At 39.4% G+C, this 22,232-nt stretch overlaps 1 protein-coding gene across 1 annotated transcript in view; it reads left to right on the top strand.

Annotated features, from left to right (window-relative positions):
- Positions 1-21,972, top strand: part of MYLK4 (myosin light chain kinase family member 4) — a 29,008-nt gene extending 7,036 nt beyond the window's left edge. Inside the window, exons 2-14 of the mRNA XM_030964114.1 lie at positions 4,505-4,571; positions 5,019-5,490; positions 6,369-6,388; positions 9,149-9,254; positions 10,110-10,203; positions 11,239-11,348; positions 13,462-13,603; positions 15,875-15,945; positions 16,702-16,830; positions 17,332-17,484; positions 17,828-17,900; positions 19,437-19,512; positions 21,790-21,972. Of these exons, the coding sequence (XP_030819974.1) occupies positions 4,505-4,571; positions 5,019-5,490; positions 6,369-6,388; positions 9,149-9,254; positions 10,110-10,203; positions 11,239-11,348; positions 13,462-13,603; positions 15,875-15,945; positions 16,702-16,830; positions 17,332-17,484; positions 17,828-17,900; positions 19,437-19,484 (1,485 nt within the window). The 3' untranslated portion in view covers positions 19,485-19,512; positions 21,790-21,972. The remainder of the gene's footprint in view (positions 1-4,504; positions 4,572-5,018; positions 5,491-6,368; positions 6,389-9,148; positions 9,255-10,109; positions 10,204-11,238; positions 11,349-13,461; positions 13,604-15,874; positions 15,946-16,701; positions 16,831-17,331; positions 17,485-17,827; positions 17,901-19,436; positions 19,513-21,789) is intronic.
- The last annotated feature ends 260 nt before the right edge of the window (positions 21,973-22,232 follow it).

Here is a 22,232-nt window from a genome sequence, read left to right as displayed (position 1 = left end):
AACAATCTACCTCCAAAGGCCTTCTTAGGTCTGATAATCCTCTGTTAAGTGACAGTGACTGGACCTCAAGACAAAAGTGAAGATGTTTAGAATCAACCTGTCACTGTTAGTGCAACCTGTTGCATCTTCGCTGAGGCCACAGGCTCTGTTGGGAGTCTGGCTGCATGACATGAAAGCCTTTTCTACTCCACAGGGTAAGATCCCCTCTTTTGACAAGAATGGCGTGGTAGAAGTAAGCATCCATTTGAAACAGGATAGCCACAGCTTCTCCAGCACAGCAAACTTCAGTGGGGAACGGACAATGCTTTGTCTTGACTGATTTTCAGCTTCTTCCCTCTCTAGGATGATGCTGTTCTGAGGGATTTTTTCATGCAAAGGTTGTTGCCTCATTACCTATGTATTTTCAAAGCAGCAGGTCACATAAAACTTCTCTTGTATTTCATATTGAGGTAATCATGGTTCTCATGGTTCGAAGCTTATTTTTTGTGTGTGATTAGAAGATGCTTGTAGAGTGAGTTTAGATTTCATAGAAGAATGATTTCTTTATCTAGTTCAAGGAGCTCTATAAAAATCATAAAGGAGTCAAAAATCTTTGCCTGAAGGTAGCAGCAGTTGTTATAGTGTACCAAAAAAATAATGATATGTAAGCAGATGTACCACCTTCCAACAGAAGCAGAATTCCCATGTGTGTGGTGTTTAGCATTTATAAGTTTGTTTCAAAAATACTCTCACTGAATATTTTACACTGCTGAGAGGAGAGGAAGGTCTGTGTATTGAAGAGGAACACGAAAGGGCAGGTGGGGATGGATTCCAGCTTTGGTGGATGGCACAGGAGGCATCACCACGCACGTGGTTTTCCCAAGGTCTCTGCGTTGTGTTCTACACTCTCCTGGGAACTACTGAGGAGATACTGGGAACGCCCTCAGCGATACTGGGAGCACCTTTAGAGGTAAAACCCATGGCTGAGTTCTGGCTGTGAGGGAAACTGATTAATTGCAAACCTCACGTAACTTAATAATTTTGATAAATAAATGGTGATCAGATCTTACACCAAACCAGGTTATCTTGCCATAATACAGCTCTGCAAACTATCAAGAATATGAGAAGGTGACACAGCTAAAGTGTGGTTTAGGCACATGCAAACCTAGGTTTGTGTCTTTGTACTGGGAGATGGAAGCTGAGGATAATGTCTTGGTATAAAATGAAATGTGGTGGGGTGATAAAGGACCTCTAACTGAATGCTTGAGGTTGCTTCATGAGGCCATTCATTACAAAAATTTTTGCAGTAGGAAAAAAAGAATCAAAGAGTTTTATTAGGTGAATAAAAAAATCTGAAAGTTAGCTAAAAAAACATTCCAAAGGCGGGACTGCTGCAGTATAAAGAAGGAATTTAACCATGTAGGACTCATTAAAAAGGAGTCAGATGTCTATAAAAGACATTAATTTCTTGCTGCATTTGAAATTTCAATTAGAATATATTATATTTATATATTACTGCTTTTTCTTGATTTCTGCAGGTTTCTAAAGTCAATTTAAATAATTTCCAAATTTCCAAATGCTTTTTTTTTTTTCATTGGTCTGTACTGAAATTTCAGCCTCTGGACTATCTCACATTGTTCTTTATCTTCACCTGGGCTTTTATTCTGTTTCTCTTACTTAGGGTCTGGCACTACTCTATGAAATAATATGTTTAAGTCTAGAAAACATATTTTTGAAGACACAATACAAAATTTTGTAGATACAGACACATTTTTGCTGTGGTATACTTTACAGGGTCACGACACTAACTTTGATGTTTAAGCTTTTGTGAAATAAAAGCTTATCCCCTTACCCCCCAAGAACAAAAAAAGCGTACTTCACAAAGCTTTTCTTGAAGCTTTTGGCTTCTACGACTTGGAAAAATTACTGTAGTGCCATTTACCTGATTTTACATATTCAAGTCACTAAAGAAAGGGAAAAAATGTTTTCTACTAAGAAATATTGATTACTGTAATTTCAGAAATTACAGACTGGAAAAAGTCATGTTACATAAGTTTGCGAAGAATAATGCATAAATAAATATTATATTATTAGGGATTAAGTTATAAAGACCCTTAAGAAAGTTCTAACAGACTGAGGGAAGAGGGGTGGTATGAAGAGTAATTAGGTGGGATAGATGTCTTTAACACGCCACCACACCTTTCAGATGAGATTTTCAAAGAGTGTGATGGCTTTTGGGAATTGTGGGCTCTCAGAGCAGCTGCTCAGCTGCCTGGGGCTGGACGTCACACATGCTCCTGACAAACCACAAGGAGGTCTTTGTACAGCCTGTGGCTGGGATAGGAAGGATACATTGACTTCTGGCAAGTCCAGAGAACTTGGTGAGCCCCCACCCTTTAGAGGGAAGAAATAATGGGCAAAAGGTCTTGTTTTTATTGCCAGGTCAAGATTTGACAAGTTGAAGTCACATGTTTCTACAAACAGCAAAATGTGTAGAAAACTGGGTTGTTCATGTATAGACTGCTCATGTATTTACAGTTATTTCAATATCTAGTCCTTATAGCTGTATTTCTTACTCTAGAGCACTCTTGCCCCTATATTTATTGCAAATTGATTCTGATGGATATCAGTAAATATTTAATTTGTATTATTTTTTTAAAATTCAAATTTGTATGAAGTCCCCATCTGCTTTTGAAATGTCAGAGATCAAAAATGATGGTTGAGTAAACAGAGTAGTAATTTATGTAATGGCCTGGCAGTCTCAGGTATTCAGCACTGTCCAGTGTTCCTTCCACTAGATGGATTTTCAAAAGCTGGCTTCTGTATTTCACACCTGCAAACTACAGCAATATTTAGTTGGAAGTACTGTGTGTCTGCAATTAATTCTGAATGCAGAAGTGAAATCTGGCCTCATGCTTCAAAGAGCTTGAAGGCCATTTCTCTGGTTATTTGCTCAGCTGACTGTGTTTGATCAGAGCTGATGTTCTCAGTGGCACAGAGAGGCTGACATACTTACAGGAATGCGAGTGCATTACTAATTGCCAACACAGTGCAGAATAAATAAGTCTGCGGCTTTTCCCTATTTTTTTTTTTAGTGCTTTTTACGGCATTGGTTGATTCCCTGTGTTCTGTCTGGCAACATTACATTATATTTAAGTTCTGTGGGAACAAGGGTCCGATTTATATTTCAAAGGTATTTACCTTGTTGGTTGTATTGTGGCCTTTCTCGTTTTATGGCCTGCAACTTCCTGGGACAAACTGCATCCAAAATAATTGTCAGTCTCAGGTCTTATGCTTGTATTACATTTTCCTTGTCCCTTGTGGATCAAGATTTTCTGAACAATCCCTGTTGAAATCCATCCATGCAGTTACATCCAGTTTGTCTCAACTCTTTTGGCTTCTCGTGGAATTTCCTTTCCCTTGAACTCTGTTTATAGCGGATACACTTTGCTTTGATTTTGTGCCTATTTTCTCTAAAGCCTGATGAAATTAAAATAAAAAAATAAAGCATAAAAAAATGTGGAGGACCTACCAGAACAAATGTCTCGTAAAGGACTGGTTGGTGCCCAGGGCTGTGGGACTGATCACGTGGTTAAGTCACTCAAAATTAAGTGCCTGAGCTTGTACAATATTAAGTGCCTGATATGTACAATAATGCTTTAGCTGGTAGCCCCTCTGGAAAATATTTTGAGGTGAAAGCATTTTTCACACCATGTGGATCTAATAATAGTAATAATGGTGCCAGTTTCATAGCATTGTGAGAGGAAGAAGGTGAAAAAAGGAGCACCGAACCATGTTGTACTGTGGTCACCTTCTGGCAAGTCTCTGAGTGACCAGGAAAAAACACACGGAGCACATAGCATAGAAACAGGAGTTAATATCCACAAAGGTAACAGGAATTCCGGGGGTTTTATGAGGACCCGGATTGGTATGAAGCACCTCTAGATGTCACTGCAACATTGTAAAATGTAAGTAAAAGAAGGACGCAAGCTGAAGTTATGGCTTTTATGCTCCGATTCCTGGTCATGTCTCAGTCAGCCCTTAATAAATTGTTGCATCATTAAAGAAGTCATTACCAAATACTGATTAAACAGCAAGGAACTTTTTGATAAGTGCCAGTAAGATTGTTACCGAACATTTTCCTAGAATATTAAATTTTCCGAGATTTGGTTTAACCTAATTTTTTAACAGCAAAAGCTAGGGCAGATGATGCCTGAAGCATCCAGCTGATTCCTGGATGCTTCTCTGGTTTATTCTCTGAGGTTCAGTCCTAATCTTTTTTAGGCTGTTTTTATGGCAACAGTGATGCTGATTACAACCAAGACAATTTCTCTTGCTTTGCACTGCTATCAATTCAATTGGCTTGTAGTGATTAAAATAAAGACTATCATTTATAGGAAATGTGTGAGTTAGAACACAGAGTATTTGCATTTGATAAAAAAAAAATCAGGCTGTGATTTCATGAGGACCGATACAACATGTGCACTGTATAAATTCACTAATATGTCAATTGCCTTCTTCACAGGTCATCAAAGAAAAGTCACATTTCAGTGAAACAGAAACAAAAGAAAAGAAGCCGCCAGATTCAACAGGTTAGACTACTTTTTTCTCTGATCAATTTCTAGCTCCTAAGAAATAACACAGAAAAAGCCATGACTTTTCTGAGCAACTCCAGTGAAGTTGCTTGAGTTACATGTGTGTTCATCAGCATGAGTGAGCACCGGGTATCCAACTGCTCAATAAAGTCTTTTGCATCAGGAGTTGAATTGTCAACCTTGACTTCGCTGACAATAACTTCGAGTGAGAGAAACATTTTCTAGTGCTGTATCTCAAAGAAAACATTTGGGACCCATGAAATCCCAGTTTTAAATAAGTCTTCTCTTGGCCAGGAGACACTTGTACTGACCTTGAAGGTGGGAGAGGAAAACAAATACCTAGCACAAAATTCAACAGATGTTATGCTAAGTGTGCAGCCCTACTTTAATACTGTTGCTGACTATCAGAAAACCACTGACAGATTACTTTGCAATCTCTTATAGATGGGGACATCCAGCAGAGTCAATCCTGCTCTCAGGAAGAGGAAGTTGATAAGCTTAACAAGGAAAATGCCAAGAGGGAAAGCTCCCTTCTGCTTGAAGTGGATCCTCCCGAGTTTCATACTGAAGATTTAGAGGAGAAACAAGAAAGTCTGTCTTTAGAAAGCCATTATGAATATAGGAGAAACTCTTTTCAGGAGTCCTTCACTCCAGAAAAGCAGCAGGAAGAAGATGCTGTTGATGATGCTTGTCAAAAACTAACTGTGCAGGAGATAGAGAGTGAGTCCCCAGCAACTGAGGAGAAGAAGGAACATCAAGTGCCTGAAGATGCACTTGAGGAACAACAAGAGGAGAAAGAGAGTGAAGGGAAGGAAAATGCTGATAAGAGTGAAAAAGGTGCTGAGGAAGCACCAGCTCCTTCCCAAAAGGAAGATGAGGCAGAACAAAGTTATGATGAAGAGGTATCAGAGGGAAGGTAAGGTCTGAAACTGAAACTACACATTCTGAAGAGACCTTTGCTTCAGAAAAATGTGTAGTTCAAGTTTCAAGTCAAAGTGGCTGATTAATACAAATATTGGTGAAAATTTAGCCTAATACAAAAGTGAAAAATATGTTTATATCTCTGATCTAAGTGAAATTATACTCTTAAAAAAGACAGGCAAACAATCCATCACACATGGTATTAGCAGTGTGCTGTGGTTGTTTACTTGGGAGATATGTTAGGAACATGGGAATTACGTTATGCTATTCTTTATCTCTGAGGAGAATTCCCCAATGGTTCTGTTTATATACTTCAATGTCATATAACATCAGCAAAATAGATTAGGCCATCTTCCAACTGGGAATTAACTTACTGCAACTGTAGTAATTTAAAAGACAACATGAAAATGTTTAAATAAAATAATAACAATTAATAAAAAATAATAATTAAAAAAATTAAAATTTACCCAGGCAATTGACCTAATTAATTTGTGTACTGCAATTCTATCTTTGCTGGGTTTAATATATAGCCTTTCAGGGAAAAACAGGTTTAAGCCCTCAGGAACCTGTATGAACAAAGGGGAATTTCGGTGCTCTCCCTTTCCTTTAAAGGCGAGATTGATAGCCTAATGTCAAGTTTAGAAGACCTCAGGTGAGGTTTTCAGTAACTGAGAAACATTTTGCTGTCATGATTCATTTAAGGGCCATTTTTATTTCTCAATGTGAATATTAAACCAGTTAATTTTACACCATGAAACAAAGTAGCTTAATGTTATTTGAATGCAGTATCTGTGTAGGCATTTTTCACCTATGTTTCTAAAGTTGCTCTGCTTTAAGTGTATTCTGCACTAATACCATGTTTTGTCCTTGCAGGTGTAAACGCTGTGAAAAAGGTACAGGAAATTCTAGTTCAATCCCTGGGCAGACCTGCCAGTTTGAGCATAGTAGTAGAAGTGAGCATTAAGTGCATGATGAAAGTCTTGTCAAGGATGACAACAAAAAGAGCAGAGTAGTTGCAGAAAGTGCTGATGGCATATGTAAAACTATAAAAAGCTCTTAAAGGAAGTATCTTAAAGGCAAAGCATTTGATTCCCCTGGTATTACGGTGATGAACAGAGACAGAGATCTGTAGAAGAGAAGGATTTTGTGATTCTAATGGGTAGGGGAAAATATGTGCATGGTAGCTCAGATGAGAAACAGTTTTTCATGGGCTGCATCTTAAGCTGATGAGAAGTAACATGATTCTGCTTGCTTTCATATTAGAGGCTTCTGCTCTGTCAGAAATTATTCAAAATTAATTTGCTTCTGCCACAACTACTCCACTAACACTATTGTCTCTCCCTCTTCTTTTAACAAAAGAGCTAAAATCCCTAAGTGTAGAGTGGAGGGAGAAATTATATCAGGTGTGGCAAACTTGGTCACCCTAAGGAAGTGTTAAGAATGTGTGTTAACAGGGAATCTGCAGTGCTGTGGACATAGCCTGAAAAACCAGCTTGCTCATATTCATACTATTGTAATCTGAAGTGAGAACAACTGCAGGCTATAAAGTAAAGAAATACAGACTTTTGTGTGTAAGCCTGAATTATGCTGTTAAACAGTCAGATAAATGGTGCTCACACACTAAACTTTGAAGCAGTGTTCACCATGGTGCGGCAGAGATTTCTAATATTAGACCTCCATCTTGAGAATTTCAGTGGCTATTCCTGTAAATGAAATTATGGCATGTGAGTAGGTGTCCTGAAAGGCTTGGAAATATATGAGTGTGCATGTGCATACACAAGACTCAAGATGAATTTATCTGCTTTGGGAAAGGGGGGAGAGTGTGGGAGGGAAACATTTATTACAGGTTTGTGCTAGGTTTTTGTAGCAGCAAACAGGAGATAATACACTAAAACTTTAAAATCCATAAACTGTTGTGAGCTCTGGGAGATTTTTATGAATGATGTTAAGGTTATAGTGTCTCTGTTGGAGCATCTTTCATCTGCAATAGGAAATTGTTCTTGAACAGGGAAACATCTCTGGTTTGCAGGAAAAGAAAAATAGAGGGTCTGTCAAGGGGAACATCTTGAAGGCAAAAACTTAAACATAGTTTGGAAAAGAAGTCTGGCGTCTTTAAAAGAATATTTCCTTGCCCAAAGTTTGGTAATGTTTTTAGCTGAGCTTTCAGAAATACATTTTCTTCTGTCACTTACATGCTGGTGCTGATGGAGTTTCTGTTAGAGTCAAATTTTGCCTTAGGTTAGAGGTTTTCTTGGCATTTTTTGGGTCTCAGTAACGTGCAAAGACCCATACTTACAGTAGTGCAATTCAAACTCTGCAGAATCCCAAGTAGGTGGCAAACTTCCAGAAGCCCCAGCTTTTCACAATTCCTTGACCATGAACTAACTTCCTGACCATGTAAGTTATTAACACTGTCAAGAAAAAATCTAGGTACACAGCTGGTGTCCTGGAAAAATGGACATTCACTGTGAATAAGGACAATCTACTGCCACATTAATGACCAAAGTGTTCCTGCCAGCTACATGCTGTCGTGGGGTTTCTTGTTTGTGTTTTTGATCATTTTCACTGGAGTAATGAATGGTTTTAAAATTGCTCAACAAACCTCACACAAAAAGGAGCTGGCATTCCAAACCAGAGAGCTCATATTGAAACACTGGGGCTGTAGCCCTCCCAGATGGTTGAAGAAGTATTTGTCACCTTGGTCAGCCAAAGGTCACTCTCAGGAGTATCAATCAAATGAAAAACAACTTGGGTATGAAATTGAAGCCACAACTGCCTGCAAAAAGTCCAAATTAGGCATGGAGGGCTGGTCTCCAGCAGGGATTTTGACATCAGGATGGCAGAAAGGTCCAGCATGTGGAGGTCCAGAGAGTAACACCCGAGACCTGCCAAAACTCCATAGCTGCTGCAGTGCAATGTTGGGAACCATCCCTCCTCTGTGCCCCTCTTTACCTTCTATCTGCCATCTTTTTTTAAGGACAGAAATTCTTCAGAGCAACATATGAGAGTTTCCTTGTGTCCTGAGGCATACTGGAAACCCCAAGTGCTGTCTGCCAAGGTGAAACTCCCTCATGTGCACAAGCTCTAAATGTGATCTTTAAAGGTGATGACCACACTGTGGAGAAGGACAAGTTTTGTCAGTCAGTTGAGAAGGGGATTCTTCACTGTCAACACCAAAAGCTAGGAAATAGCCTCTCTTAGCTGGGCCTGCAGGAGAGTTGTTTCTCTTCCTACCCCATCGGGGAGTTACAGTACATACTCGCCTACTAACAGCCCCTGAGGAGGAAAAAATATTTTTAAAAATCAGAGATTAGGCTGAATTGCAGAGGCCCCTTGTGAGTATGAAGCTACATTGGCGTAGTCCAGTGGTCTTCACTTTGCCTCTCCCAACTGTTGTATGAAAGACAATAACTTAAAAAAAGGAGTCCTTGTCTCAGTAGTGTAGCTCCCCAACAACAACCTCTTTTTCTGAGCCAGAGCTTCTGGAATAAAACCCTTGTTCAATAATAGAGAAAGACCTGTCTATAAAGCTTACAGTAAGTGTATTCAGTTCTTAAATGAACTTATCCGGGGAAAAGAGGAACTAAAATATGGGATAGACAAGCACTGCATGTGACCGCTCATATGCTCTCTGTTGGTTTTGTCTTTTTTAGATGATATTCCTACTCCACCAGCACCATTTGATCACCGGATTGTCTCAGCCAAAAGGGTGGGGATCAGCAATTATTATAATGTCAACAAGGATGAAATTCTGGGAGGGTAAGTCTGCTGTAGTAAATCAACTTGGAAAGCAAGGCACAAATTTACAGCCAAGCACCCTGGGAGGTGAATGGAGGCAACATGCCCCACTAGAGCTGAAGTCATGAAAGCCTAAGCTCTTAAAGTGCTTTATAGAGGGACGAAAAGAGGAGGCTGGTTTTATAGTGAGGGTGAATTTTGGCTTGCTATTTGGCACCAGCAGTATTGGCCTGTGTTTGGCATTGTTCTAGGCCAGCCAGATGCCCTCAGGCTTTATGACAGGGCTCCTAGGATGCTGAAATACTTTACCTCAAATTACAGTCAGCAGTATGTAGGCACATATTGTAGTCTTCTTCCTCTCAGTGAGTCTCACCCCTGAAAACACATTCTTATTTTCAGATAGATTAACAGGCTGATCTGATAGGCCATGGAGTTACTTATCTCTCGTGCTGTCATTGTTTAGGAGAGTGGGATATTGTAATTTTCATGGCAGCATATTCTTGGATAAGGCTTTGTATCATCAAGAAAACACAACCCTCCCATGGAGGAGAATGATGTGATGGAGAGGGGCAGATGGTGCACAGAAGTAAGCCATTATCCTTACAGTATATCCTTGCCTTTCCTGGGATTAGTCATTGCAGGTTATGAGGTGAGTATAGTGAATCATACAAGTGGGATAGTACCGGATAGAGCACTGTGTGATGCTGATGTGTCTAAATGAGTAGTAGCAAGTACAATCTACACAACAAAATAGCAACAACAGAGGAATTGAAATGAAAGCCAGTAGGGAGAGGATAATTTATCGTTATTCATAGTGTAGTTTACACTCAGAGTTGACACCTGTACCACTGGATGATTGTTTCTCCTTTTTCCTAGAGGGCGTTTTGGGCAAGTGCACAAATGTGAAGAGAAAGCAACAGGTCTCAAGCTGGCAGCCAAAATTATAAAAGCACAAGGTCCAAAACAGAAGGTTGGTGGAAAATTATATTAGTCTTTTGTTCCCCAGTGGATCACACACTGTTCTTCAGCTACGCAGCAGACCATGACCAAGTGTCTCACAAGCCATCACACTCACAGGACCTGCTGCAATACCATTAGTTACAGTTCTATTTCCCTTCTCCTCCAAAACTTCCAATAGCTCATCAAAGTACTATTTTTTGGGGTGTTTTCTGTTTCTTTTAAATGTTATATTATTTTTTCCTTTGTGTTGCTAATTCTAGTCGTGTTTTCTTTAATGGTAAAAACATTTGTCAGGCCTGTGACATAGCGTATTCCCTCCCAAGCACACTGTAGCCTTTGCTGCAATGACTTGATGTCAGTGGGGGCTATGCTGATAGCAGACGTGATCTGGGCACCTGACATCAACACAAATGCAGATGAGAGGAATTAGTCTGGGCTGTTCTGCAACCTCTCAGCCATCTGGGACTGGATTTCACTAGAAAGACATGCATGACATCCTTTGTGCGACATGGGTGTCATTAAGGGCATTCAAGAGTGGGATTTGTCTCAGGTAACTTGGGTTGCTAAGGTATAGCTGTGGCCAAGCTGATCTCTAAGAACCCTTTTATGGTGAATGGAGAGAGACTGACATCATCATTCAGCATGTCTAAAATAGTTGGGTTGAATGGAGGTACTAGTCTCCCTCCTCTGACTGCCAAGTTAGGTTTTGAAGACTGTCCTGGACTTCTCTCAACTTGATTTTGTACACCTACAGCTGTTTGAACAAAATCCCCTTCTGTTTATCTTTTTTCCTTTACATCCCTGGGACCCTGCCTCTTGTCCATGAGGGCTCTCCCCTTCCTTTTCCAGTAAATACCTTATCACTGAAACAACCCCACTCAGGCTCTGAGTTCAGCCCATTAGTTCCTATAGCTTTGACATCTACTGCAGCAGGAGCCCTGAGTTTGGTTACCACGAGAGAAAACATGAAGATTATGTAGATTTGCTTCAAACATACCCTCCCCAGGAAAAAAGTATCTGAAGCAATATTCATGGCTCTTTACAGGATGAAGTAAAAAATGAAATCAATGTCATGAACCAGCTGAATCACGTCAACCTCATCCAGCTATATGATGCTTTTGAATCTAAAAATGATATTGTACTCGTCATGGAATAGTAAGTGTGTTCTTGTCTTTTCCTTTCTGTGTTTATTGCTTTTGCTAGAATTGTCAATTTCCTTCTTGCTTTCTTCTGAAATGAGAAATAGAGCTTCTTACAGGTAGAAAACACATATATGTTCTCATGAACAACAGGAAAAAAAGGGATTTTAAGAGAAAAGTTTTCCCATGCAGCCATTTTTGCATTTTTTCCAGTAGTCTGCCACACTCCTGATGCTGTAAAGCAACTGCTTGTCATGGTTTGACACTGGCACAATGCCAGTGCCCCATGAAAATATACTTCCCTGGTGTTCGCTGTGAGATGTGACCAGGAAATAAGCAAACAGGCCTCTACCTTAGAAAAAAAGTTTATTAACTAAACTACAAAAAAAAAAAACCACACACACACACACACACACACACCTGGAAAATGAAAACTCCACAAAAGCATTTCCTCTCCCCCCACATTTCCAATACATCTCCAAATTTCAAATCTCCATCCATACCCTGTAAATACCAATCCAGTCATCAAGAGGAAGGAGCCTCTTGGGGCATGGGACCTCTTCCTTGCATGCCCAGCGCCCCACCACGGACAAGGACAGACGCTTCAAGGGTCTTTTAGGGCTTGACCAGTAGCACAGTCTACCCGGGACCCGTCCCCCCATACTTGTACCCCGCCAAAACGAACCCTCTAGTTCTGAGCCATTGCCCCCCGCAGCACTGTGGTGAGAGCATGGTCTGTCCAGGCTGTACCAAAACACAACCTACTAATCTCCTTTTTATTCAGCTCACTACACGACGTTTACTTGCTCTTTTTTTATATCACTATGGAAGCAAAGCCTGTGAGGTTTTGTCCAGAAGGGGTTAACAAACTCTGCACTCGGCAGGCTTTTGCTGCACTTCACAGGCTGCACCATCCGTTTGGCTGGGGGGAAGGGGGCGCCCAAATTGCCTCTTTTTTTTTGGGGGGGGGGGGGGGTTTTTGGTTCCCCCACACCCTCTCCTGAGGGGTCAGGCTACCTCTGCGGGCTGCAGGTTTCCCTCCCCTGCCCAGCTGGCCGGGCAGGGGAGGCCTTGCCTCTTTGCTGGCCGGAAAGAGGGAGCCCAAGTGGAGTGCTCTTTCTAACCCCTGTGTTCTCAGAGGCGCATCCACCCTCAGTGGCCAAGCCTGGTGTCAATTTAGAATCTGAACACCTATTGGCCTCTGGCCACTCCATTCCCAGAAAACCTGCTTCCTGTAAACCCACGACGCTGCTCCAATTGAAGATAGAGTTGTGTTACATATCTTTAATTTAATACTTTAATTTGTGTCAGCCAAGAAACAAACCTCTTAGAATATCTCCTATTCTGGGAGGCAAACAAGAAGACATCTTACACCAAAGGAGCCAGATGTGGGTGTTGTCCCTAATCCTTATATTGGGTGCCTGAAAGGACAAACCTGCTTTGTATGCCGGGTTATCGGGCTAATTAGGCACAAAATACCTGCCTTAAGCTCAAGTTAAGCAGATGCTGTCTTAAGGAAGCCAAAAAGACCAAAACTAAAACATTGAAATGTGTGGCAGAAGGGTTCAAAGTTAGGTGAATTTGACTATTCTGGACATTCTCAGATAGTCCTCTGAATTTGGTCTATATGATTAACATATTGCAAAAGAAAAATATCTGTGCACCTATGAGCAGATAAGCTAGAGGCATACTGAAATGTGAAGAGAAATTAAGTAAATTTTGTTGACTTTAGATAGTTTGAGATTGACCTTTTGGATCCTGTCCCTCTTAAACTCAGAGGGAAGAGACCACAGATTTAAATGCAGATTCTCCATCATGTTGTCTTGGTTTTCCATGGAACATCATTAATTTCACTGGTCCAAAATGAGAACTCAAGACAGCATAATATTAAATTTCAAGATGTTCATGGTTTTCAATGGATGAGAGACTGGACTCTTAGGCCTTGAAGAGGTTCAGGCCAGTATGCATCAGAACTCAGATTTCACAAAGTTCAGATTAAAGTACAAGCTCATCTTACTGAACTTGACTGTGAATGATAAAAATAGTCAATAGTGTATTTTCTGCATTAGTGTTACTGTATGGGATGGGATTTGAACTTGGTCATTGCTTTATTGTCTTTTTCTCCTCAGTGTGGAAGGAGGAGAGTTATTTGACCGAATTATTGACGAAAACTACAATTTGACAGAGATGGATACAATCTCGTTCATAAAACAGATCTGCAAGGGAATTCAGTACATGCACCAAATGTACATTCTTCATTTGGATCTCAAGGTAGAGTTTTAAGATATATGTTTTGTGCAATGACAGATGTGGAAATTCCATTCTTAATGGTAGGCCATAAAGCTTAGCAGATTCCTGTGGCAGAAACAACAAAGAGCCTTATTCTGCTTTTCTTATTTCAATGCATATTTACTTTAACCACATTGAGATCAGTTAAATTACTACAGGACTAAGTAAATTAGATGAAAATTGTGGTCATATGTCATCAAGCTTCATAGTGCTTAAATTTTCCACAGAGTGATTTCATAGAAAGCCAGCAGTTGACTACAAATACGTTGCTATTTTTAATTTCAATACTTAGATCCCAAGATATTGTGCAAATATTATTTAATTCAACTGCACAAGATGCATGCTTTACCCCACATCAGCTGTGGGGTGGCAATTGTCCCTGTGTTTTACTATGCAGAAAGGCATGAGTGAGTAGAACTAAATTCAAGGGTCATTCAGGATCAATGTAAGCCCACACAATTTTCTGAGGACTACACTCAAATGCTGTTGTCATGAAAAGGCACTGATAGATAGCCACATTAAGGGAAAGTATATTAAAGAGTACTTTCTGAATGAAAGGAATAAAAATAGTCAGTGGTTAATGTAACAAATACGGCTAGTGTAGCTGAAAGCCCAGAGAAAGGTGGCAGATTCTCTACCATGGACAAGTATCTCTACCATGTACTTGCATATTCTCACTCTGGTCAACAGCAAATGGTCAAGTGACAATCCTTAGAAAACATTTGTTATTATTTTTATTAAACTGTACACTTGAGCTGGCTCTTTTTCCCTCAGCCCATTTTTTATTAAATAATGGACTTGTTTCTTATCTCTGTTTAGTGCAGGAATAAAATGGGATGATGTCTTTAGTTTTATGACTGGCTAGAAAGCTTCCTAGTGATCCCTGAGCTTTACAATACAATAAAAAGAAACGAGTGCACAAGATGGTTTTCTCTTTGGTGAGATTTTTATAACAGCTGCTGGTTTTGGCTTGTAATAACTGAGTTAATATAGTACATCTTTAATGTTGTTAGCATACGTATTATTGCAGTGGTTAAGGAAATGAGCAGATGCTTGTTGGGACCTGCTTCTGTAGCCGATCGATGACCAGACTTACTTTTCTCTTTCCCTATAAACATCCAGTTACCTAGAAACCTGTCAAACAGAAGTTCACACAGTTCTTTGGGACACATTAATTATGATCTTGAGATGGCACAGTTTTAATATGAGGTCCAACTGCTGACAAAAAGATACATATACAATCCAAGAAATTAATCCCAGAGATCTCTTTTCATGTGTTCGCCAGCTATGGCTTCTCCCTTCTGTTTTGCTTGTTCATAGATTGCTGTCAGTAACAAATGAGTTTGGGAAAGAAAGCTTGAAAGTGAAAGAAAATCATCTTGACCATAATCATCCAGGACCTCAGAAACTATGGACAGATGGTGTTTAAAAGTCCTACATGTAAAATGAATTAGTAATGGTGACAAAGGTTAACTAATGTTTTAAGTGTTGAGGGCTGTTTTGTTTCAAAGAAGACTCACTGAGCAACAAGACAGAGTAGCTATAAAAGTGCTGGCAGTGAATATGGGACTGTGCTTTAGGTATTTACATTTCAAAGACAATTGGCCAAATCCTTCTCTCAGTTCCTTCTGTAAGAATTTGGAGTAATTCTTGGAAGTTAATGGATTCCTGCCAGGAAAGTGAAGAGTAACATTTGGCCCTACGAAAATCCAGAGACATTTAACCTGTGAATCCTATTTTTTGCTAAAACACCTGAAAAAAACCATAAAGTTGATGTGACTGGCTTAATATATTAATGTTCAATCTGACAGAGCATTTGAGCACTCAGAAATGTAAAGCTATAAGATAAATTTCAAAGCCCAAAACATTTAATTTTTTAAAAAAATCTATGTGAGCTTATTAAAGTCTGTAAAGTCAGTGAAAGCATCCTGAAACCCCTTCTTGGAAGTCTGTGTTCCCTGTCCCCCTCCCCCTAATGAGTTCTTTATCTGAACTGCTGCCTTATGTCAAATTGAAAAGCTGTGGAGTAGAAAAAGCAGTTGGAAGGCACAAAATGCATGGCTCTGATTTCTGAGTGACAGCAAGGGGGGGGGGGGCATCCATGCAGAGAGATCTGAACAAGGAGGAAAGCAAAAGGTGCTTATGAGATACTTACACTGTTATCAGTGTTTTTCTCCCTACAGTTTACTAAAAGTCCAGTTTTTCATACTTGTTTCTCATTCAAGTTTTTTTCTTTTTTTTTTCTCTTGGCAGCCTGAGAATATCCTGTGTGTGAACCGAGAGGCAAATCAAATAAAAATTATTGATTTTGGATTGGCAAGAAGGTACATGCATGTGTTCTCACTAATCATAAATGAATTAGGAAACCATGAAAAGAGTATTGCATCCCTTCAATGATGTATTTGATACATAATGGTCTTCTGGGGAAATTAGGACAAATTCTGTTCTTAGGACAAATTTGTTTCTTTTAACCAGGGATATCTTTTAATATGGAATGTTTGGAGCTGAGTGAAAAAGATTTGTCCCGAAACCTTCTTTTCAGGTAGATGGTTGAAAGAGGGCTGATTTTCACTAAGAATGCATATAAGTATCTTGGAACAGCTAAAATGGACAAACCTCGTGTTGCATCTTTTCTAGTCTCTTGTCTCCAGTATTAAGAGATTCTTCAAAAGAGAGTGTAAGATACTATTGAGGGCTCTTACAATATATCCCATGCTATATCCCTTTCTAGTTTAATTAGGTGCTATAACCTCAGTGAAGGATTTACTGGTTAAAAATTTCATGCCTATGATATGGAGAAATCCCAAAAGAATGGTAAGACCTGCTCTGAGAAGTCCTCAAATTACGAATTTCTTCCTTTTTGTAGCACTTGCATTTTGTCCTAGTATGATACAAATCTTGAAAATACTTTTCATTCTATTTGGGGGTATATTTGTTTTTAGTTTGAGCCTCTGTCTGTCCTTGTTTTCCTACTGAATTTTCTGTATGCTTCTGGAATTCCTCTAAGGGCTAGACAATTGATGATGCAACTTTAATAAGAACTGTAATTGATGTCCTTTATTAATGTTTTCATTTCCTAGATATAAACCCAGGGAAAAACTTCGAGTTAACTTTGGGACTCCAGAATTTCTTGCTCCTGAAGTTGTGAATTATGAGTTTGTCTCTTTTCCTACAGACATGTGGAGTTTAGGAGTCATTGCTTATATGCTGTAAGTAGGATTCAGTATCTGCTTTCTAAGCTGTTTTCGGGTTGAACTGTATCAGTCATCCAAGTTTGTTGTTATACTGGAAGAGTGAAAAACTGTGTACCCAAAATAGGAAATTTAGACTTCTTTCCAAGTTCCATATTGAAAAATCTCTCCTCTTTTCCAATTGCCATGAACTTTTTGTCTTTGTTTTTTTGCATATATCTCAGGAGTGTTTGGGCATCACACTTCCAGAATAATTTGCTTGGTATATTCCCAGTGGTTAGTACAAGACTGGTCAGAGGTCTAGAAAATATGAAAGACAGTAATGCTTGGTGTGTTAGAGAAGAGGGGTGATTAAACATGTAAATAGATGAGAAAATGGGAATGGTCTGGAGACCTTCTAAGAGAGTAGTATTTTGTAAGTTAGGCCAGAGTGACAGATCAATCTTAGCTGGCATATTGGGGCCCATGTACAGGAAGAGGGAAAGACAGGAGGACTCAACATATTCCTTTTTACTTCAGCCTCACTGGATTGTCTCCTTTTTTGGGTGATGATGACAATGAGACCCTCAACAACATCCTGGCCTGTAACTGGGATTTTGAAGATGAGGAATTTCGAGATGTTTCTGATGAAGCCAAAGATTTCATATCAAAACTTCTCATCAAGGAAAAATGGTATATAATTCTGTATCTTTGAAATGTGTATTTCATGCCATCATGACACATTTGTGTCACTTGTGCTGCTCCACTGCAGAACTAATATGACTTTTAAGTTTTTTATGCCCACATACAGTATTATAATGACCCTTCATTGATGTTGCTCATTGTAGCCATCAAATGCTCTGAAATTATCTGAATACATTTTTGCTGTGAAACAAAACTTAATTAATCTGCTGTCTGTCATACTGTTCTGAAATGACAGTGTTGCAAGATGGCAGAACACATGACCTGTAGCAGATAATTGCTGAATTGTAAGATTCTGGGAAAAAGTCTTAATAGCATTCTGGTTTTCCTCTAGCTGGAGATTAAGTGCAACTGCTGCCTTAAAACACCCATGGTTAACAGACCACAGGCTCCACTGCAGACTCCAGGTCCCTACATTTAAATATCCTTGTGCATCTACTGTTGCCCTCTTGTGCTGCCACATTACTTTGCTTTGACATTTTTCTTAACTTCATTTGAGTCTTTGTTGCTGATTCATTTCTTGCCACTGTGAGCCACGTGTGTCCCTTTGCTTTGTTTTAGCTGTTAGAATTTGCATGCTCACGTTTGCTCATCAGTTCTTGCATGTCTGGGAGGAAATAAAAGATCCTGCAATGCTGTGTGTTGCTGAATGCATCAATTTTTTATCAAAATGAAAGTATTTACAAAATGAGCACTGAATTACCATATGAAAAGAATTTTCCAGCTAGGGATGATTCTTGTTCCTACTTTGAAAACCCTTTCAGGCTCTCCTGAAGATCCCCTGAGTGCTGTTTCATCCTACCTCTTCCAAAGAGATACCTTTCCCAACAGAGCTTGGAACTTCACCTGGTGCATACCTTGGTATTTAACACCTTCTTGCCCTTTCAGTGGTAGCCAGTTTAGTGGCCAACACAGAAGTAGTTGTTTGCTCAAGCAAACAATTCAGTTGGGCTGAGTTGGAGGAGCAACAAGATTTTAAATCACTTTGGTTATTCCTGTGTCAGTAATTTTTGGAGATTCACGCTGTTGCTGACACCTCTGTTGGCTGTTTCTAAGTGAGTCCACTCCGTGGTTCAGTGGTTCACAAGGGAATAATTTTAAGCAGTTTTCAGAATTTTTACATCAGTTAAAGTGCAATATTCACTTCTTCCTTTGCAGGCAAAGCACTTCTGTGTTAAATAAAATGACTGCTGTATTGCCTAGGATGTATATGTCAAGGTGCATTTTTGTATACAGCCATCATTAAGAATTAATAGATTATACTATTAATTACCAAAATAATGTTATTAAAATAAAATAATTATGATGATAATCAAGCAGAGGTAGCCCTACTGGTAAGGCAGTGGGATGGACTGAACAGCATCTTGTCAGCTCTGTCCTTGCAAGATGTTCCCGCTATAGACTAAGGATAAAAAGAATTACTATAAAATAGGATATAAAAAATAAAATAAATTACTCTAATTTTCACTTAAATTTATTTTTTGTTGTAATCTCCCAGAACAGCAATGCCCATGAGATTATTAGAAGATTTGTAAGTTAGTGGGCACAGTAAAAATAGGAGAGTTTGTCATGGTTAATATATCTTCAAAGGTTTTTGTAGGATATAATTTGACTCCTTTAGCTGGGCTCCAGTGAGGCTCTGATTTCTGCAATCTTGGGAACAGACAGTCTTTTCCAAATGCTGCAAAAACACAAACTGCTATCCTTCCTATCACCATTTTTTTTTCTCAAGAAACCCTACGCTAATGCAAACCTTACAGCTCATGTTGTCCTTTGCATCTTCTCCCCCAATATATTTTATTCATACTCGTGCTTTGCAAAATAGCTTCACTAAACATGCTGATGTTGCAGTGTTCTTCTGCCATTACCTTAAGTAGAAGTAAGATGTGATTGATCTTCAATTAGTGCTCCAATAACGGTGTCTTTTCTTTTTTTCCCCTTAGAGGAAGGCTAAAGGTGACTGTGTGTCTCAAGCACCCCTGGCTAAATAACCTCTCTGAAAGAGCTGCCAAACAGAAGGTTTGTTTCAGGTCCCAAATGTTCCTTCAGATGTAAAAGCTGTAGCCTCTGTGGAAGGGATCAGTGGACAGCTGAAAGCCTTGGGTAGCACAAAGTGCACGATCCAAACTGTATTCACCACCACCATCCCTGCTGCTGTCTGGAAAGCATTCAAAATGTAAACTGTTTCTATTACTTATACCAAGTAACAGCTATGTGCAAAATAATTAATGGGTATGGAGCCATATGTGCTGCAAACCCTGGCTGTTTTAGAGGGAATGGTTATGCTCCCACTGGCTCTCATGGGGCAGGGATTTCACCCAATAATTTTTTAGTGCTGAAAGCTTTCGGGTTTTCATGCTGTGGTTATAAGTACAATTTAAAAAAGGCTAGAAATATGAAAAATAATAACTTTTTAGCAGAGGCATGGGCCAGACCCTCAGGGCAGCTTGACTAACTGCAGCGAAATCAAAGCAAGGTGACCCCTAAAAGAAGCTGCTCCACAAGTCTGAGGACCCAGTTCTGACACGGCACTTACCACCCCTTTTAGCAACCCAAATGAGTTTGACAGAGCGTCTCTCTGTCCTTTCTCCCTGGCTCCTTGTCTTTGCCCTTTCATTAACAAACAGTTCATTAGTGGTTCTCAGGCTGGCTTGGTTGCCTCCCCTGGGGATGAGGCACACTCAAGTCTGCTCTCTTTTTCTGTCCCTGGTCTTTGACTCACTTGGCCATTTTGAAATCGCGCTGCTTCAGGCGCTGCAGTGTCTTCATAAACCAATACTCCAATTCCCACCGCCACTTTCACCAATTACCACAAAAATTGGTGCCTCTGTTCAGGGACCAGGGGAACTGCTCAAAGGTTCTGGAGGCCATGTCTGGGCAAAACTCAGTGGAGGTTCAAGATGTGAATTAGGCTGAGAACACACACATACATTGTAAAACCACTTCCTTTTAGTAGTGTGTCATGAGTAACAACAGGATGCCAAAATAAAAGTAGTCCACCTTTCACCACTTGCCAAAAGGCGAGTTTTTAATGGTGCCATCATCCATCATCTGCTTAGTAGGACAAGTGATATACTGGCTTTTTTTTGCAACAAGTTTTTTTTCAGGAACATGTGGAAAACAGAGTATTGTGAGAGGTTGAAATTTTTGTTCTAAATAAGATTAGAGCAGATTTTATACAGTGAAGTGGAATAACACAGAAGGTAATCTTTACATGAGCTATTTCAGAGACATGAAGATGCCTTTCAGTGCATACAGTGGAAGCCAGTAAGGACTAAGGTACCATTATTACAGCCCACTTACTCTCTGAAGCCGTGCAACTTCCTGGTATGGTAATATCTGAACATCAGCTTCTGGAGTAGAAATCCAGTGGGAATTTATACCTCTTTGTGATTCTCAGTGTTCACCCTGTTGCTGAGACAGATTCCATGAAGTTTTGGTCCACTCACCTGTGTGCTTCTACACAGTAGATTTCTAAACAAATTTTCCAGCCCAGTTGCAAGATTAGTGTTTGTATCTGGGTTTCCTATTTCAAGCCACTAACTTGTGGCAACAAACACAACAACAAAATGGTGAAAATTCTCCCTCTGTAATGCAGGAAGCACTGTATTACACAATTTTCTGTTACAACCAAAGTCAACTTTAAGATAAATTGACTGTCCAACAGCAGTCAAAATTATTTTAAAATAAACTTTTAATAGCTTTGTAACATAGTAACCTACCCATGATCTAACTTGCAGGAAAATCTGGTTTTGGCTTTTGCAGTGTTATTTCCTCTGTGTGTGTTTTTCTTTTTGGAGTTTATTTGAGTTTACTTAATGAGTGGATCTAAAGTCATAGCTGTGCTTTATTTTTAAAGAATCCCTTTAGCTATTTTTATCAGGCAAGTAGTACGGTTACCACATTTAACCCAAAATAATGCACTCAAGTGCCAGTTTACTTAAACCTGGCATTATAAATGCTTGCAGTGGTAACAAATAAATGGAGAGGTTTGCAGCATGCCTTTGCATACTGTGATCTGTATGATAAGAGAGGTAAAAAAAGCAGAGTAGCTGCATTTAAAGAGATAGAGATACCTTCAGGATCAATTCACCACTTAACAAATAAGCCTTGTCTTTTTAATATTGTATAAAACATTTCACAGAAAAGGTGGCTGTGAGAATCCTTTGCAAGCAAGAGACTTCAGTGCTGCTTTTTTGCACAAAGAAACCACCATGTGGTCATCCCAGAACACTTAACCAAATGAAAAAAATATACTGCTGAATTAACTGGATTCTTGTTTTGTTTATTTTGCAGAAAAGCTGCTGTGTGGTTACTGCTGCTAAGAGATTTGAAAATATCAGTGGTCTCGGTGCTTTAACCCCCTGCCATGACTAAGACTTCTACTAAATGGACCAACAGCACTTTAGTTGCAGGACAAGTCCCAGCATTGTGGAGCTGCTTCTTCTCTACTCAGCTGTTAAAAGAAGGAAAGTATTTCTCCGGGTTGCAGGAACATGTTTCTTCTGAAGCAGCATGTTCTCCATGCTTGCAAGTGCTACATTAGCTTGGTTTCATAATGAACTTTCTCTATCTAGTCTTATGTCCTCATTTACTTATCAAAGGCTCCTTATAGTTTAAATTATCATGTAAAATTAACTGTTTCTCATCTGAGCCCAGAAGGCAATCTGTCACTATGTTATATCTCTAGCCAATGTTCATTTGACACTAGAGTCAAATAATTAAAAAAAAAACCAAAA

This window comes from Camarhynchus parvulus, chromosome 2 (genome assembly GCF_901933205.1).
Source record: "Camarhynchus parvulus chromosome 2, STF_HiC, whole genome shotgun sequence".
In the NCBI taxonomy this organism is placed as follows: Eukaryota; Metazoa; Chordata; class Aves; order Passeriformes; family Thraupidae; genus Camarhynchus; species Camarhynchus parvulus.
Note: the sequence above shows the minus strand (reverse complement) of the source record. Positions and strands in the feature narration are given on the sequence as shown.